This window comes from Macrosteles quadrilineatus, unplaced genomic scaffold (genome assembly GCF_028750875.1).
Source record: "Macrosteles quadrilineatus isolate MER2022 unplaced genomic scaffold, UCM_ALF_1.0 Scaffold_8__2_contigs__length_117827958, whole genome shotgun sequence".
Lineage (NCBI taxonomy): Eukaryota > Metazoa > Arthropoda > Insecta > Hemiptera > Cicadellidae > Macrosteles > Macrosteles quadrilineatus.
The window spans coordinates 95,982,162-96,000,729 of record NW_026542601.1 but is presented as its reverse complement, the minus strand read 5'-3'; the positions used below and the strand labels follow the sequence as shown (position 1 = coordinate 96,000,729).

At 33.9% G+C, this 18,568-nt stretch overlaps 1 protein-coding gene across 1 annotated transcript in view; it reads left to right on the top strand.

Annotated features, from left to right (window-relative positions):
• LOC128999774 (sodium/potassium-transporting ATPase subunit beta-2) overlaps positions 1-18,266 on the top strand; it is a 28,766-nt gene extending 10,500 nt beyond the window's left edge. The window contains exons 3-8 of the mRNA XM_054426445.1: positions 7,911-8,051; positions 11,043-11,162; positions 12,567-12,736; positions 13,204-13,314; positions 14,292-14,460; positions 15,980-18,266. Coding sequence (XP_054282420.1) covers positions 7,911-8,051; positions 11,043-11,162; positions 12,567-12,736; positions 13,204-13,314; positions 14,292-14,460; positions 15,980-16,083 — 815 coding nt within the window. The 3' untranslated portion in view covers positions 16,084-18,266. The remainder of the gene's footprint in view (positions 1-7,910; positions 8,052-11,042; positions 11,163-12,566; positions 12,737-13,203; positions 13,315-14,291; positions 14,461-15,979) is intronic.
• The last annotated feature ends 302 nt before the right edge of the window (positions 18,267-18,568 follow it).

Sequence of the window (18,568 nt, the reverse complement as noted above, 5' to 3'; positions counted from 1 at the left end):
TGTGTTAAAATAGAGTTTTATGCCCTGTAACTTTGTACCAAGTATTGTAGCTCTATCTGCATTATTTTTTAAAATATTTAACTGTCCAGGGACTTTTTTACCACCCTGTATAAGTAACGGAGTCACGGTATCAAAAACAAAACGCAGGGCTATGTACAGTAAAAAAGGCTAATTTATTAATGGGTGGTATTAGTTAGTAAAAACAGTAATATCTGTACAATAATGATAAATGTTCTTTTTAGGCTGCAGGGTAGGGTAATAACCCAATAATGAACATGTACAATTAGCTACGAATAGACGAACATTCTAAAGTTTATCGTTGTCCACGCCGTTCAAAGAAGCTAATTTATTTTAGAAAATCAAAGGTATAAAACAAAAATTTTAACTACTGTTATGTCGTTTTAAGAGTCTTTGCAAATGTATAAGCCGGACAAAAAAATGACCCAGCTAAATTTTGTAACTATTCCATAATTTTTAAAATGTCACCTAGGTATTATTGTGGAATCTTCCTAAGTTCTGTAACGAAACATAAACGAGTGCTCGTGTGTTTATTATGTTTAATACAATATATCTTTCTCCCACTAAAAAGGATAGTTATAGCGCAAGTTCTCGATGATTACAAAACTGTGATGAGATGTTTTCCCCACGAGAGTTGACAGTGACGATGACAGCGACTGACAAGTCGCTAGACTGTGATAAGAGTCAAGTGATCAGCGCAAGGTCAAGGCCGTTATCTAGTATCAGTCATCAGCTTCGCTTATCACAAAGTATCAGTCATTGGAACGGTCAGGTGATCTCATGGGGCTGGAATGGGTCAAGTTACTGTGTGTAGGGAACTGGAACTGGAACTGATTACAGAAAAATATGTGTTATAGATACAGAAAATACTAAATACACGAAATTGCTATTGTACCTTCTTTCAACAATTTTACACAATTACGATTTGGGAACCGTCAAATGTGAATCTGATTTCCAGTCTGAAAATCTTCATTTATCTCCCCTCTGTAGGTTAACTATAACATCTATATCCGCATATTAGTTACTGTACTTAAAAATTGTACTCAACAAATCATAACAACTTGTGTCCCAGATTAATAAAGTCAATTAATTAGTTATTCATATTATATTGAGTCGACCTGTATATCGAATTGTAAATCGTGAATCGTAATCGTGTTGTTCCAGTTTTGAGATAGAAAAAACCTATGAAAGAATTTGGTTAAAAATCCCTTTTTCACGACGACACGTAATTTATTTATTTCTATTTGAATCAATAAAGTACTCTAAGTCTATTTTGTTGAACAGATAATAATTCACACATACTAAAATCGTACAAAATTAATCTTGTGCATTTCTCTAATTGTGCTTAGGCGTAGTCTGAGTATTGGTCTGAGTAGTCTGAAAACATCTGATTTGTTAATACTTTAGAAATAACACAAGCAGTGCAGTAACGACAAAGCAGCTATAATTTAGGTGTCCCACAGCCGAAGTGAGGTTTCCACTATCCTGCCAGCTGGCACGGAAGTTACGCCTTATTTACTTTGCACGTAGTTGTGCTAATAAGTCTCTACTTGCGTGTTCTTACGTCAATCTGCTTGTGTATTTCACCTTTTCATCGCAATAGTCCAAAAATAAGTTAACCTTTTGGTCAACCCTAACAGTTAAAACCGCGTTTTCTTTTTTTTTTATTTCAATCATGATACACTGATTTGTAAGGAGTATCTATAGTTTTCAGAGTGTTCTCGTTCAAGCGATTTTCGATTGAACAATCGTAAAAAACATTTACCTACGACCGTATACTCAAAGTAACCCTTTCAGATCAGTTCTTAGAATCGAAAAGTTTCACATAACAACATAGTTTCATTTAACATCCATCACTCAGGCAATGATGTCACAGATTAATTATTATCCACAAATCCATATTTTACAACATCTTAACATTCATCTTTACAACTTCCAGTGGACATGAAACTTTACGTCACGGTTTATCAATTCCCGGGATTTACGTCGATGTATCAGCTGTTCCGCGTATTTGCACGGGAGAGTTTAAATACAGCTGATAATGGAGTGATAACGGTTTAGCGTTGACCTTGGACATGACAGTGTAATCATACCTTGCTTGTAATCAGCTGTTCTTGTGCACCATGTCGCAACCTGTACAACTGGTTTGTTGATCATTGATAAGGTACGCGTCCCAGCGTCGGAAGTTCTATGGTCGGAACTAAAACGCTTCCGTTCCGAGTCAGAATCAATTATTAGTATTATGTATCTTGAGAATGCTATTTCAGAAACGTTTTAAGATAACAACAGCTGTTTCAGGTTAGATATTTTGAATAGACAGTAAGCCAATTTGTCGAGTCCTTGAGTTAAAAAGTTAGTAAATACAACAAACCGATTAGTAGACACTACTCCATGTGGCGTGTTTATTTGACCAAGTGCAGACATTAATTGGTTTGAGATGCAGATCGGGCTTTGTAGTGTTGCAACAGATGTTTGAATAAACCTTGTTAAATCGTTGCACATGCACCACTTACACAGATATTTTTCAGATTTTATTCTGGGTCGATGGCACCTGTTACTTAATAACCTGCGCACCTGCGCTTAAATATTTTTGAGACTGTTATTTATGTTTTCCCCTCAGTATTATACCAAACAACATTTACATTTACAATAACAACAAACTCATTTTGTTTGTTGGATGATGTTATTTGCTTTAACAACCAAATCCACTGTTTGAAATGGAAAGTTTACTACTAGTCAAAACAGTTAGTTATATCTTGTGTTGCATAGTCTGTGGTTATATTGTACTCGAAGATATGTCTATCAAGTTTTGTTATTCAACTAAACCATTTAAAATGATCGTCCAATTCCAAATTAGTCACTAATTGAGGGCTAGTTCTGTTCAAGGATTCCATTGTTGGGCTACTTATAATGATTAATGAAACTCGAACGATTGCCATTACTATTCAATTGACTCTTCAACTAAACAGAAACCTTTTTTTCATTTTTTTCACCGGAATTCATTGCTACAACTGGCTAAAATAAAATATACGTTATAGGTAGATGTATGTGGTATTAACGACGAAGGTGTATGTAGGCTACAATCATATATGCTTTAGTCTCATAATTAGAAATTAGCTCATGTTCTATGCTTCAAAGTGAGGGTTGAAATTGGGAGGAACTTCTCTTATTCTGGCCCAAAACTGTTAAACATCCTCTAATGCCTTTGCAGAAAGAAGATGGCTCATTTAAGGAAATGCTTAATGTGCTACTAAAAGAATCTAACTTTCACAGACAATGATGTGATTAATTTAGCTATTTGAATGTAGAAACTTCACTTTTAACTCGCTTTTAAAATGCTAAATAATTTGTAGATATTTAGAAAGTAGATAAAAAACTGGAGTCAATAGTTTTTTTTTTCCTTTTTGACAAAAATTGCAATCCTTTTAGCGAATTTCCCTATAGGGAAGTACCGTATTACCGTAGCGTACATGGTAAGACCTAGGCCCGGGACCGATTTACTTTTTCATTTTGATGTCCCCAGAGGCCAAAAACACAATTCGTTCAAATTTTTATATATCTATATATATATATGTCCATCCGCACGATAATTGAAATTGAAATTTCACAATTTCTTTCTAAACATTTTTATAGAGCTCAAAAAACAAATAATTTAGTATATTGAAGCGTTATTATGCGCCTAATTGCTACGGATAAAATTCAAAAAAATTGTAATTTTAAAATTCCCATGTTATTCTTATGGAGAATAAGTCAACTGTTGTAGTTTGCTTGTTTATGAACATATTTTGATAAAATTTGGAAATACATTAATTTCTTACTAAACTACAGTACCTTTTAACATTTTACATTTTAAAAAACTTGTTTACCCTCCCTGTTGCAGCAAACCTAAGTACACGTTAAAATAATTCCGTTTAAATAGGGAACAAATGTGATATTTTTAAGGAGACATTTTAGTGTAAATCCAATCAGGCAAATGGAAATTCGCTAAGTCTGCAGGTTTGCTGCGGCGGGGGTATTTAGTTCATAAAACATATTTTATTACACAATTCATGTAAACATGCTTTGTTTCATCAATGTAAAGTGGTTGATTTGTTTACGATAACACAAGCACTTTTACAATTGTTGAACTAAAAGTGTTTTACAAAGTTGTCTTTGAATAATCTCAAGCTTTAAAATCCCACTTACAGATAATGTAACACCCCGCGTCCCTCTTAATGTAAATCTCAGATGTGTCAAGAATATGATTTCAGTACTGTAACTTGAGAGGTTTGATTACACAAAGTTATGTCTATTTGCAAGGCAGTGTAATGTCAACGATTTTAAGACAGCACAGAACCAAAGTTTTTACTATACCAAGTTTGTATTATTTCATATTACAAATCTTAGGTCAAAGCCTTAATGTTAACTAAGAAATGATTTAAAAAATGTATTATATTAGTACATTTTTCAATTACTGTCAAACTACTTTCAGTATTAAAAGTATTGCCATGCCTACCAATTGCCTTAATTTCCCACCCTTCCCGGTGTACCGCAACACGCGTCTTTCATAAGAAATTTAGGTTAATTTAGGTAATGGTTTAATGTACTTAAACGTTTTTCGCATCATCGCTAATTTATCTGATTATTTACGTACCATATCCAACCCCATTCCATCCCCATGCTATATTTTTAACCAGTTTGTTTTTTACCAAAATCGTCGTAGTCGATGTGAGCCACCGACAGATTACCATAAATAAAACATGTTTTGTCTATGCTAATGCACAATCTTTTTACCGATTTAAACTAATTAAATGACTTATTTTGAGCTATAGCAACTGTTATGACTCAGACCCATCAAGTTGGCCAGCAACAAACAATACGGTAGAAATTAGAGCTTTAGTCACTAGCGCATTCTGTGACTGGCTCACACAACTACGTTCTTTTTTAACAAAAAGTTGGCTACAGCTGGTCCATATAGATGGGATGTCTACTTCACTAATAGTCAATGCCCTTATAGAACTTAACGATGTTATACTTATTTGACATAATATATGCACTCATGAGTATAAAACAGCTATATTTACTGCATATAGTTAGACTGTATTGTTGACTGAACGTTTGTCTTATGTGGTTGGGTTAAATAAGCAATAAATTAATTCAGTTCTGAGAAGAGAGTTATTGCGAAAAGTCGCAAAGAACTGAGTTTGATTGGGTAAGAAATTAGACAACTATTTAAAAGTACAAAACTATCTTCTTCTGATAATATAATACAAAAAATAATATAATCACTTGAACCAAAATCAAACTTGCTACTAACATATTTATTATTAGTTCTTGTAAATGGCAAACACAACTTGGCAAGGGCAATGTTTGCAGTACACGGTTCGGTCGGTTACAGCTGATTAGCAACAGACAGAATACATCGGTACGTCCCCCATATTGTCGGCTATATTTAAAGTATGCGTCTGTTTCTTCTATTTTTGTCGGTGGTGTTTAGTTTTAGAGGAGACGTGCCGTGTTGAAGCCAAACGTGCTGTTGCAGATTAACTGAATATCAGTGTCAGGGATTCGTAGTTACAATTTACCGTCCACTATTACTATACTACATTCGTTCATAGCTTTCTAATTTCCTTTGAAATAAAACAAATCCTTAAGCATTTTAAAATATTATCGTAGATTCTAATAATAAAACTCATTCAAACTTGCAAAAACCCGTAATACCCAAAAAAACCTATATTGCAAGTCTAACTGTCATTATCTCCTACTAATAGGCTAATAAGCCTGACAAATAGAATAAAATATCGAAATACGCGTAGTACTTAGGTTAGGCAACCATGGTTCTTTTATACAAATATTTTCATAGGTTAAGGTTTATTCTCGATTTGAATACCAGACTATGAATAATCCATAATCTACGAGTACCTAGATGATAGGCAACGGTCATGGTAGATTGTCGCGTCGTTGAAATAGTGAAACTATAGACCGACGTTTGGGATGCGTAGTTATCCATCTTCGTAGCGAACTACTGTTCAAATCAAACCGTTCGAACTGTCCAAAAAGTTGAACAATAGTATTCCCAAAAGATGGATACATCCGAAACGGCGGCCTCTAGTCACTCTTAAAACTCTTTCAGCGACGCGGTCATCCCCCCGAAGTAAGACCATATGAATAATCCTCTTCACCACTGGAACTGTGAAGAATAAGAACAAACATTACCTAATTCAGCAAACATATTGATACCAGCATATCAACAACACCTTGCGTCCGTGGTCTATAGTATTTAAATTGTACACGTTTTTGTTACATTTCAATAAATTCATGTGTATTTGTGTTTTGACGATTCTTCACAACCCTTGATATTAAGAGAATTAATTATCCATGTTCATATACTGGAATTAAACTTGTAAATGGGCAGCCTTTAGTTATTCTAAAATTTTATTTAGAGAATAACAGTTAGTTATCCCGATGCTAAAAATTAAATCTAGTAATAACTGTAGTCCTAGTTATACAAATGTTATGCATTTATAATTGGGTCAAACTGCAATAAACTGCATGTTTTGTGTCTAGGCGCCTTCCCGTCTATCGACAGATGAGAGGTTTCCATGATTGACACGGTCAGTCTAGCGCTAGCGATCAATACAGACGTGGCTGTGACGTCACAGCACCTGTGTCGTGCAGAATGCCAACTAGGACAAAATAAATATTTATATCAAACGTGTACTGTATGAAAGAAATTTAACCTCGTTACAAACGAAATATTGCAGTTCAAGCGCTGATATAGCTGAGGTAAATTCAGTTTTAACTTAACCAACTGAGTTCTACAACAATAGTTTCAAAGGTGTGGTTTACTGTTTTTAGAGACTCGTCTAAAATAAAGTACTTTTTATAAAAAAAAAAAAAAAAAAACACACATAGTATATATAGATACAAAATCAGATTTCCCAAATCCCCTTGAAATCTCATAACCCCAATGATTAAGTTTAAACTACTACATTGTTGTGACTTGGAAAATAGACATAGCACTTGGTTGGTTGAACCATGTAATTTTAACTAATCGTTAGATTCTTACAGCAATTTGTACACACAATATAGATGTGCCTTAGACATTTTTAATCCTATCCTTTACTATACTCTTATATGAGCAATGTATGCTTAATCGTATGTCTACTTGCTTGCTTGCACAAATATCTCTAAAACGACTTCGACGACTTCCTTCAAATTATGTAAATAATTTATTTCTGGCTTAAAAACGTGTTCGACATGCAGTCAAAACTGCCGACGAAAATCTAAACATGTAAAAAAAATGAAATTGAAAGTAAAAATAGGTTACTACTTTGGCAACAAAATGACACGAAAATCGTAAAAATCAACAAAAAAAAAGAAAAGGAATAAAGTAAAATATAACAGCTGATTATAAACAAACCTTAAACCAAAGAGGTTTTTAATTTATGACTGGAGTTATAGGACGTAAATAGTAATAGTAAACCAGCGCCACCATTGATTTTTATTGGGTTGGAAAGCCAAGCAATGCTTGGTCCTCTTGGTACTTTGGTTATAAAGTTGCTGAATGATGCAAGATGCAAGACAGTAAAGGCAACAAGTTGAAATAGGTAATCTAAGTTGAATAATGTTGGAAAAGGTGCAAAATAAAGTGGATTTTCAAACAAAATAGTATAAAACATAAGCAAAAAATATGTAAAAATCATCTTTTGTTATCAATTTAAGGTAATTTGTACTCTATTTTAACATTACGATAAGGAGACATTTATGGACGTAAAAATAATGTAATTTTTTGACACCATATTATCGTTAAACATATCAAAAGATTTGTAATTTTCATGTAACATTTTTTTACAACTTGTGCTGGCTAGACGATTATTGAGTTACTTAACTATGTCATATCTGTGTTACAGCCAAGATCCTACTGTTCTACTTTTGTTTCTACTCAGTCCTGATCGGATTCTTCTCCGCTATGTTGGCCATCTTCTACCAAACACTGGACTCAAAGGTGCCCAAATGGCAGCTAGATGCCTCTCTCATTGGCAGCAACCCAGGTAAATTATAGGCCTACATTAAACTTTACTCATTTTGAAGTCAATGTTAACTGGTTTACCTAAAGAAACTTCCTACGTTTGGTGTTTGTCTTGTGGCTTTAACAGCTGGGTAGCTCAGTGGTTATAAAAGTCTAGCAATTGAAAGATTGCCAGTTGGATACTGAAAAAAGTGTGTAGTACCATAGATAAAACATACTCCCTTAGTAGATTTCTCATCCTTATGGAACAGCTGAAGACAATTTTATTGTTAGTTCTGTACGGTTTTCTGTAGAGGTCGTGTTTTGTTTACAATTTGTTTCCCGTTATTACAGCCATTTCAAACCTCGTTTAACCAAATAATACGATCTAATCATAAACAATAACTTGTCCCTAGTAATATAACCAAACAGTAAAGCAGAAATCAAGAAATTAACCCTAAAATAATAGAAACAAAGTTTCGTCGACACTAGCGCCCATGTGTCACGTACATGAACTAGACACGAAAAACGTGCTTCAAAATTTACAATGGGATGAGAAGTCTACTTGTAGTACTTTTTGATCCAACACTTGTGGAAATTTCTATCGCACTGGGCACAGCCACCGTGAGTGTTGTAGGAGTTTGCCCTAGACACCATATATTCAGACACCCATACATGTCTAGATAGACACCCTAGTGTACCATTGAATGTTTCTCCTGTACCTTAATTCTCTGTGATGATATGACACACACTTTTACTCATGAGCTAAATGAGTCAGTGAAATATTTGTAAGGATAAGGTATCTAATCTTTAAATATTAGAGTGCTGGGTGTGGTACTTTATATTTAGTTTTATAATTTTGTTAACAGAATTATGTATGCCATTTCCATATTGGCAACACTGTTTTCTAATGTAATGGTATAACTAAAATGTTTCTTCAGCTGCTAGATAAAGAATTTTGAGCTGAAATTTCTTGCCTTACCAACTTTTAATTTTAACTTTCTTGATTAAATCTTCAATTTATTTGCTCACTTTGAATTTTCTTGGGGAGTCACTACTGAAAATGACCAATTTAGGAAACAAATATTTTCATCACTCCGTAAGGAAAGTAACTATTTTCGATAACAGCTGACATCAATGAAAGTCGTCGTTTCCCAAGCTCTAATTTAGGGCGAGGGAAAATCGATCAGCTGATTTTCCCTTGCTCTAAATTTACTTTCCCTCGCTCTCAATTAGTTCTCCATTTATTCACTACGCGCGCACTACGCGTTTTGTTACGGTTTAATTTAATGATGTCAATCAGCTGTGTGTAGGGTTGAAAGTTGTTTAGTTCTTTTATTTTGATGTTTAGACAAAATTTATTGAAAAAAATACGTAGGCTTCCTTTATTTTCTCCTATTTTTTGTTTTAAAAATTAATCAAAAAATAAACCTATGTTTCTTTTTAAAAGATTTTATTTTATTTTGATGTTCAATCTAATTAATTGAGAAATAAAACAGTTGCAATATAACTGAGGTCTGCTATCCTATGTTAGTGTATTTTTGCGTCGTGATGAAAAGTATCTTTCATAACTCGTACCAAAAGATATTATCCGGCACTTGTTCCATTTTTCCCGTCCTCGGCTTCGCCTCGTACGTGAAAATAACTCTCACATACTCGGCTTTGCCTCACACATGAAATTGGGGTTCCCTTGTGAGGCGAAGCCGAACACAAAAACTTGAGCGCGCGCCGGAAAATGCCACTTTCAGTCCTAGTAGTGAAATATACCATTTTTTATTGTTCTATGGCGTATGAGGTATGTACCTATTGGGTTTCAGAAAAACACAACATATGGTATAATATTTTTATCACTGTGAAAAAAATATCTGAAGTGGAGGGTGCACACTTGGTTCTATAGTTACTAAGTACTGTCACAGAAAACATACTACTATAACCCAGAATGCCAACCGCATGGTAAAAAGCATTAAGTGTTTTAGGCTCTCTCAAAACACTTAATATGCTTTTTACCATGCGGTTAGCATTCTGGATTATAGTAGTATGTTTTCTGTGGTACTGTATAACTAGTCCCCTGTTTTCCGCAACTTTAAAATCTTGTTATTTTGTATATATAAGTTCATATAACTATTTAACTATTAAAAGCTCTATGAATTAAATTTCAACCACACATTGTTTATACTATAAAGCAGCTTTTTTGTGTATGGATATTGTCATAGGTTAAATACAAGTTCATGAAAACAATTAAAGAAAATTAATTACACAAGAATAAAAAAGATTATTTATGAAGCCATAACTCATAAAATAATTGACAAAAAATATGGGTATGCACAAAAAGTTAGTAGTTTTCTTGCTATTTAAAATGATATATCAAACAATAAAACTGTGCAGTAGTTAAAAAGTTATAAGAGATTTTTAAAACCCATATTTTTCCCGAAAAAAAGATAAACAAAACTCCAAAGTAGGTAAAAACATATTTTTTTACTTTAACTGCGATAAACCTTTTCCTATGACTAAATAAAACTAAAAAAGTATGTATGATAATTTTTAAAAGGATTTTTTTCACTGGTTTCAGTAGCGACTTTCCTTAAAATAATACACTTTTGCCATTTTTTTCTAAGTATATAAATACAAAACCTGAAAATGTTTTGGATTATTTCAAAAAGGTTACCGTATTATAGTTTAGTCAATATATTTTGTATTTTTTTTTTGCCTTTTATTCCTTTTAAAACAAATGACAATGGCTTTGGCCAAAGATGTCCCTCTTTTCCCAAAGACATTAACCACTCCTATTCCTAAAAGTCAAAAGCTTTTTTAATTAACCCCGCTGCTCTTAATTCAGCTTTAAATAATAGTTATTGACTGAACAAACAGCATATCTTATCCAACAACAGTTTAAGCTACATACAGGGTGTCCCACTCATACCACAGATTTCTATTCATATTTGGTAGTAAAATCAAATACGAAATAGATTTCCCAGTGATAGTGATATAGCTCCAGACCCCAGAAATAATCAGTAATCTGAAGTTTCTTGTACAGGACTTGGGTTCAGGCCAATGCCCCCAGAGAGTCATGTTGAGAGCACACTCGTCTGGTTCAAGAAGACTGACACCAAGAACCTCCAAGTATGGGTCAACATGATTGATGAGTTCTTGCAGCGTAAGTGCCTTACAACTCAATCATAAACACATAGATATAGTGAATGCAACTTAACTTTGAAATAATTGCAGTCAGTAAAGTAGGATAAGACCAAATCCCGTTACACATAACATATATTTACTTGCAGCTACAATTAGAGTAGCTAATCCTCAATTATTTTATACCATTTTTTTTGTGGATCATATTTTTTTACAGATATTTGCATTGTTGCAGTTTGATTAAGCAACACTTTCATATCATGCTAGGTAAATTCTGTAAATTGTAATACACTGTCCGGTTTGCTGTATTTCCAAACAAGAGGTGCTATAAAAGAAACTCAAGAATGGAAGCTCTAAAAGAACTATCTGATCCAATTAGTCTCTAAGTGCTCAGTTTAGCTTATCCTGCACACATTAGATATATGGGTTTAATCTAGGATTGTAGAAAGTCATCTTGAGAATAGCAGTACGGTTTTGGAATAAAAACAAACAGCTAGAAAATAATGTGATAGTAGTGTGTTAGTTGTTAGTGTGTCATTAGTTTCTGTTTTTTCACTATGCTATTGTTATACTATGAAAATCAATATTCATAGTATTCATAGTACTCCCAAATTATCGGATGGTTGAGGATCCAAAGCCAGCTTTCCATCATTCGAGTAGTTTCGCTTAGGCTACGGGGAACTAGAAGTAAAATTCTAAGCATTCAATTTGAAGATGGTGCCACAATTCCCCCAGTGCTCTATTGAGCTTTCATTTTATTTCTTTATACATCCCAAGTAGTATTTTAAAATTAAAATATTTTCTATATAATTTTGTAAAAAAAAAAATCATAGTATTTGGCATTAGATAGTCAACTGATCATTACTTGCTTGACCAGATCCTTCAAACTCCTCCTGTATGTAAGACCTCCACTGCCACACTCCTTCAAACTCTGTTATCACCTATTTCGACACACTTCCAGTCCATCCTTAGACATTCAACTTTTCATTTAAAGAGACAATGTACAGTATAAGCAGACTTACCTTAACATATGTAGGCATCCCACTTCACTAAAGTAACATAAAAGAAAACACAAAGGAAAACAAAATAAAGAAAACTAATTTTTGTGTTACTTAGTTAAGTGGGATGCCTAAAATTTTTAAGGTAAGCTTGCTTATCCTGTCATTTGTCTCCTTATTCTCAGGCAATAAGCCATTTCCAATCAAACCACACATTCAAATTTTCTTCAATATTAGGTCATATATAGAAAACTTGGTGGTGACAAAGGAAAGTAAATTAGAATCAAAGAAAAATTGCCAATTGTTTTTCTCTACCAGTAAATTAGAGCTTTGCAAATGGTCTTTGACATTGGCTTTTTCAGGTGTAATTGAAAATTGTGAGTTTCTATACAGATTTATGACAGTAATATTTGTCTTCACTTTTCCAGCTTACAAGAACCGGTCTGTGGGTGGTAATGTTGTAAACTGTGATTATGAAAACTCTCCCCCAGAAGGTAAAGTCTGTTATGTGGACATTAAGGCATGGGAACCCTGCACGAGTCAGAAGAACTACAGCTACGGCGCAGGCACCCCTTGCATCTTCCTCAAGTTAAACAAGGTACTATATCAACTTAATTGTTAATATTGTTAAGAGTGATTATTCCTTAAAATACCTACAGCTTTTGTGTGCTGGTGATGACTCTGACGATTTTGTAAATGTTTATTAGCTATTGTATCCAAAACAAAATCTGTCACTCACACCTATTATTAAAATGAGAATGTTGGACTGGTCAACTGGATGAAAATATTGATCAATGTAGCAGTTATCGTTTCTTATCTATAGATTTTTAGCGAATCAATACTTAAATTGAAATATTATGTAGAAAGTTCATGCAGCTTTTGTTTTGCTAGTAGTTTTGAATTAAATATCAGCGTCTTACAGTATAAGAAACAAAAGACTATCACTTTCTCATTTGTTTTTTTGTAACTTACTCCCTACAATTCACAGTGTCACTTAATCTCGGATAATTAGTTATGTTTGTGTATTTCTGGTATCAACTTATCGATTGTCTAATTACCTCACAGATTTACAACTGGAACCCAGACTATTACGAGAATACCGAACAACTGCCAGAAAAGATGCCTCAAGATTTGAAGAACCATATCTCATCAGAGACAAGTTCTTCACCAAATGCCGTAAGTTTTTTTCTTGTTTATTTATTTAAATCTTGATCATCATACACTATGCAAAGTAAATTCATATGAGTAAAGAATATTAGACTTTGACTTTTCTGTAAATTCTGGAAGATATTTGTATTTTTATATTATTTACTACGTAATGGACGATCCTGATGATGGTTTAAGGGGGGTTGTGCCCCTCATAAAAAACTCCTAAATATGTTTTCTGTGCGGTACTAGCCATGATGAAAAACTCCTGCAGCAAAGTATTGCATGAAATATGGAAACAAAACAAACTTTTTACCATTTCATCACATGAACTCCTCAAAATTATTAATTAGGCATTTGACTTTGGCCAAACTCCTACACTGTTATAAGCAGAGCCAAGAGTAATAGTTCCAAGGATGACTAGGCTACAGCCTATATTAGGTACGGCTTTCAGTCGATTTATTAGAGTTATGTCATTAACTTTTTGGATTCTTAAGTTGACACACCTTCAATATGGACCAGCTCTGCCAATTTTTTATTAATAGAACAAAATTGAAAGAGCCACTGGACTGCATGGCCTCCTCAAATACAAGGTCATGGCGACACCACAGTTTCGGTCTTCCAAGACATCTGTAGGCTAATTCATATGTAGCGTCTACCCAACGCTTTAGTTTACATATTTGTTATTACCATGGCAACAGGCTGGTGAGTTTGATGCTGCAACATTGTAGGCTGCGGTCTTGTTGTATTAGAGGGGGCTATGGCATGGCTACTGACATGAGCTTCTGATCAATTATTATGTCCATTTTTATTCTTAAACTGGCTAATGTTTCAACATGAGGATAGTTTGTCTACGTTTATTGATAGTTGAAGATTATACATGCATAGATAGTTGTAAGAGAAGGTCTAGGTGTCAAATGTTCACCTTTTGTCACTTGGAAGGTAACAACAAATAATAAAGTAAGTTAACTTACAACATAGCTGACTGCTGACCATTGATGTTTCAGGCTAAGACAGTGTGGGTGTCATGCGAAGGAGAGAACCCGGCAGATGTGGAGAACATTGGCTCCATCCACTACTTCCCCAAGAGGGGATTCCCCGGTTACTTCTTCCCCTACAAGAACCAGGAAGGATACTTGAGCCCTGTGATTGCCCTATGGTTTGAAAGCCCCACACGTAAGTAGCTCTTGCTCAGTTAGAACCGCAATGAACGTTATAAGACCTATTTACGGACAGTAAGACCAATTCCAAGATTAAGACCAAAATTGGGGCAGTTTGACCAATACATAAATTATGCTGGAAGACTAGTTCGTAACAGTTAGCATTGGTGGGCAGGAAGGCAGATTTGTGCATAGAAAATTTGTTCATTCATGGGCGTGTAATGGGATTCACGGGCACTAACACGGTTTTTATGGGATAAAATCTTGGCTAGTAACACTAATTCATGGGAAGTACATCATCTTTGAGAGGGAGATTCACTTATATGGATTTCAATCCAAATATGAATTGAAGACGAGTGTGGCATGGACAGTGTCGTATTTAGAGTACTTGCGGCTCGAGGCCAAATCAACTTAAACGGCCCCCACCCCTCAGGTGAACCTTCCCTTTGATTGTGGCGAAAATTTGAACATCTTTGGCGATTGAGGAGACATCATCATTCATCGTTTTCACCCACGATTGTGGGAAAATCTTAAATATCTCCTGTTATCAAGGAAGTGATAGCGGCAAAATCGTTAAATCTCCTGCGATCAAGGAGACATAATTATTGTACCGTATCCCTCTATTGCAGAGAAATAGTTCCCGAGATGACTAGAACAGCATCATCAGCCCTGATTTTGGGAAATATAGTTTTAATTAATTTGAGAATTATAATTTAAATTTTTGTTCTAAAGATTTGTTTTTGTATAATATCGCTGTGGCTCCCTTTTGCTTAGTGGCAGATCCATCACTTGGCATGGAGAGGCTGTTTTTTAGTCCATTTTTTTAAGCCAGCTCAAGGATCAAGGTCAGCTGTGCCCAAATGCTAAATAATACCTATATCAAGAACTATTTAGCAGCCAGTCCTTTTTTGGTGAATTTCACCTAGAGATTGGCCATTCGTTTTCCTCTTAGTTAAAGAATTAAGAGCCCCCCCCCCTTGTAGGAAGTTGTAGTATTGTAAAAGTACATTTCATCTCTAGGGCTTAAAGCGACTCTTTTTGATTCAATAGGAAAGTGAACGAGGGTTGAAATGAAACTTTTTCCCTTGTGAGAAACCATATTTTTTTCACATTAATTACATCACATTAATTAATTAAAAAATTACGCTAGAAAACGAAATGACTTTTCATATGAAGTAACATTTCAAAACAGCCTTGAGCTTGTTTTCAATTCTGTTAATGTAAATAAACAGCTGTTTCAAACAAGTTGTTCAAATAAGCCGTTGTAAATAAGATAATGATTAATTTTGTCTATAACGATTGTGTTGCCCTTCATTACACATCAATATGTCTTAAACCATGATAAATAATGTCGATCCACATGTACATGCTAGGATCATCGAAATTTGCAACTGTTTACAACAGCTGATTTTTACCCCCTTGGGAGTACAAATGCTACTTTAGACCACAAAGTATGTATAAAAAACGGCTGGTTTTGCTGCAGTATGATGAAAAACAATTTTATTTGACTAATCAGTACATTGTTTTATTTTCAGCTGGAGTCTTGATCAACATTGAGTGCAAAGCTTGGGCTAAGAACATCTTCCATGATCGTATGGAGAGACGCGGCTCTGTTCACTTTGAGCTCATGGTGGATTAAATCACTCGACCATCCGTTGTTAGTCACTCAGTGTTTTAGAGTTGCAATTGAAGAAGTAATAATGAATTTGATGGTTCTAGCTGAACAAAACTCGTCTATGTTAAAATCAGGACTGCTACGGTCGGCGTGAAGTAAATTTTGAGTTTAGCTAGTCGTCTCTACCAATCGCGTCGTAGGTATTCAACCAAAACTTTGTTAGTTGCAATCTACATGGATATTATTTGGTGTTGCGATAGTTTCCATTTAAGTTGTTTTTGTACATTGTAAAACTGAGTCTTAGTAGGGTGGATACCTTAATCATTGATTGTTATTATTGTTAGTTTTTCTCGTGTATACGAGAATTGAACATTCCTTTTACAAATTTTGACCAATTCGTAAACAAATCATTATGTGTTCTTTCGTTAGGTGATGTACAATGTTAGACATTGTCCTAGAGTTACTTAAAAGATATTGTCCGGATCATAAATAATCTGAAAGGCAATTTTAAAATATGCTCATAACAAATTTCCATTTTAATTGTCACTCACAAAATATACTAACATTTTTCAAACATTTCTCTTACATGAAAACCCCTTAGTCATTGAGCTCACTCCATGGATTACAAGATCATTTTTTAGAGCAAAAATGTGTTAGTTCTCCCAAACTTGTTCATTTTGTAATTTAAAAAAACGCAACAAGATATATTTGTGCAATAGTTTTGTTTGAGAAGTAATGTTTAAAAATTCTCAATGGATCTTTCTTGCCTGTACACAAGTTTTGTACCTTAGAAAGTCAGCAGTTGAAGTAGTAGCGCCAGTAACAGCGGATTGCTGTCACTTTCCCATAACTTAGTGCATCACTAACTGGATAGCGCAGTTAGTTGGTGCTAGTACATAAGCTGCCACAGTTTGCATTATATTCTTTTAGTGTTTTAGAACCACTTGTCTAGATCTAGTCATAGAAAAGTCGTAGGCTTTTGATAATCCTTAAAATTTGTTTGAAAAGTATGAATGGAAAATACTCTTCAAGTCTAATTGAAATGTGTTACTATGAAAGGCTTCTGAAAGATTCTTATTTTACCTTTCCATTTGGATTACCAAAAGCCTGCAGGGTTTTATTAGTGCGCTTTTGATTCGTCACATTTTCCTTTCTTGCGTATCAATACGTTTGATAAAAGTGTTCTTTGTTTTGTGTACTCGATAATGTGTTTGTCAAACGTAATATATGCTGTTTTTGTTTACCTCTTACTTTGTCTATAGAAGTAGTGAGTAATATTAACTTAAATTAAGTTGAAAGATTATCTGTATTAAGGTATTGTACAGTATTGTCAAAGACAGGCTGTTTTTGGCCTTATTATTTTTAAATACTTTAAAAGTATAAGTTATGTTGTTGTTTATTATGTTTTTTGTTTTTTATATGGACTTTTAAATCAAATATGGGATGGAGTAATGTTTGGAATAATATGGGAAGAAAATGTCTGAATAGGTGATAATGATGAGACTCTTTACAAAGAAGTAAATAATTCAATACTTTATACTTTGGTAATAACCACATAAATTAATGTGTTTGGAAATAATCAATATGTACAATAATTGTACAAGAAATATGTTTATAAGTCACATCTTTGTATAGCTTTGTTGTGACATTATAAAAACTTTTCTGGAACAAAAAAAATACATCATGTTATAACTGATTGTTGTATGAAAGTATCTACATCAGTTATTTGAACATGTAACTCTTATCTGGTGCTCATATTGAGCGACTAAACATTAATTTAACACAAAAGATGAAATATTGATATGTGTTTATGTGGCATTAAGGTAACTCAAGGAAGGTTAATGGGTTAAATTATAACAGTTATATGCTTATTGTTAATTTTGATGGAAGTTTTAGATCACTACCAGTACAGGTACTGTTAATCTTCAAGGTTTTACCTTAAATAGAATTAATGAAATCGCTAATTAGTTTAACTAACTACATTTCAGAATCTTTTACAACTATTCAAAACTAATATAAGCTGTAAAATTTTCTCTAGTACCTGTTTCATTAACTGTGAGATGTTTAAAAGTTCATTGTTTAAACTAGAAGAAGAAAGCTTAGGTAAGAAAAGTTTAGGTTTTGCCACAACAGTATTACCTATATTGTTGTTTGCAAAATGTGTTGTGTAATGTTATCTCAAAATAAAAACTTTATTATTTACTGTATTTTACTGTCTCCTCGCTGTCAAAACTTATTCCCATTAACTTTAAACCAAGATAAAATAAACGATATCAGCAATCTGACTCATATGCAAACCCACTAGATTGGCATCAAAACCTTTATCATGGGTAATCATGGGTGGGAGTAACTATAGGTTTGTTCTTACCATTGCATCAAAATGATCACATTGCCATACTTGTAAACAGTGCGCAAAATAGCTCATTTACATTCTAGAGCCAGAGTGGATCATTCCTGCTTGCAAGGTGACATTTGGAGTTCTACCCCAACCACAGCCAAAGGATCAGCT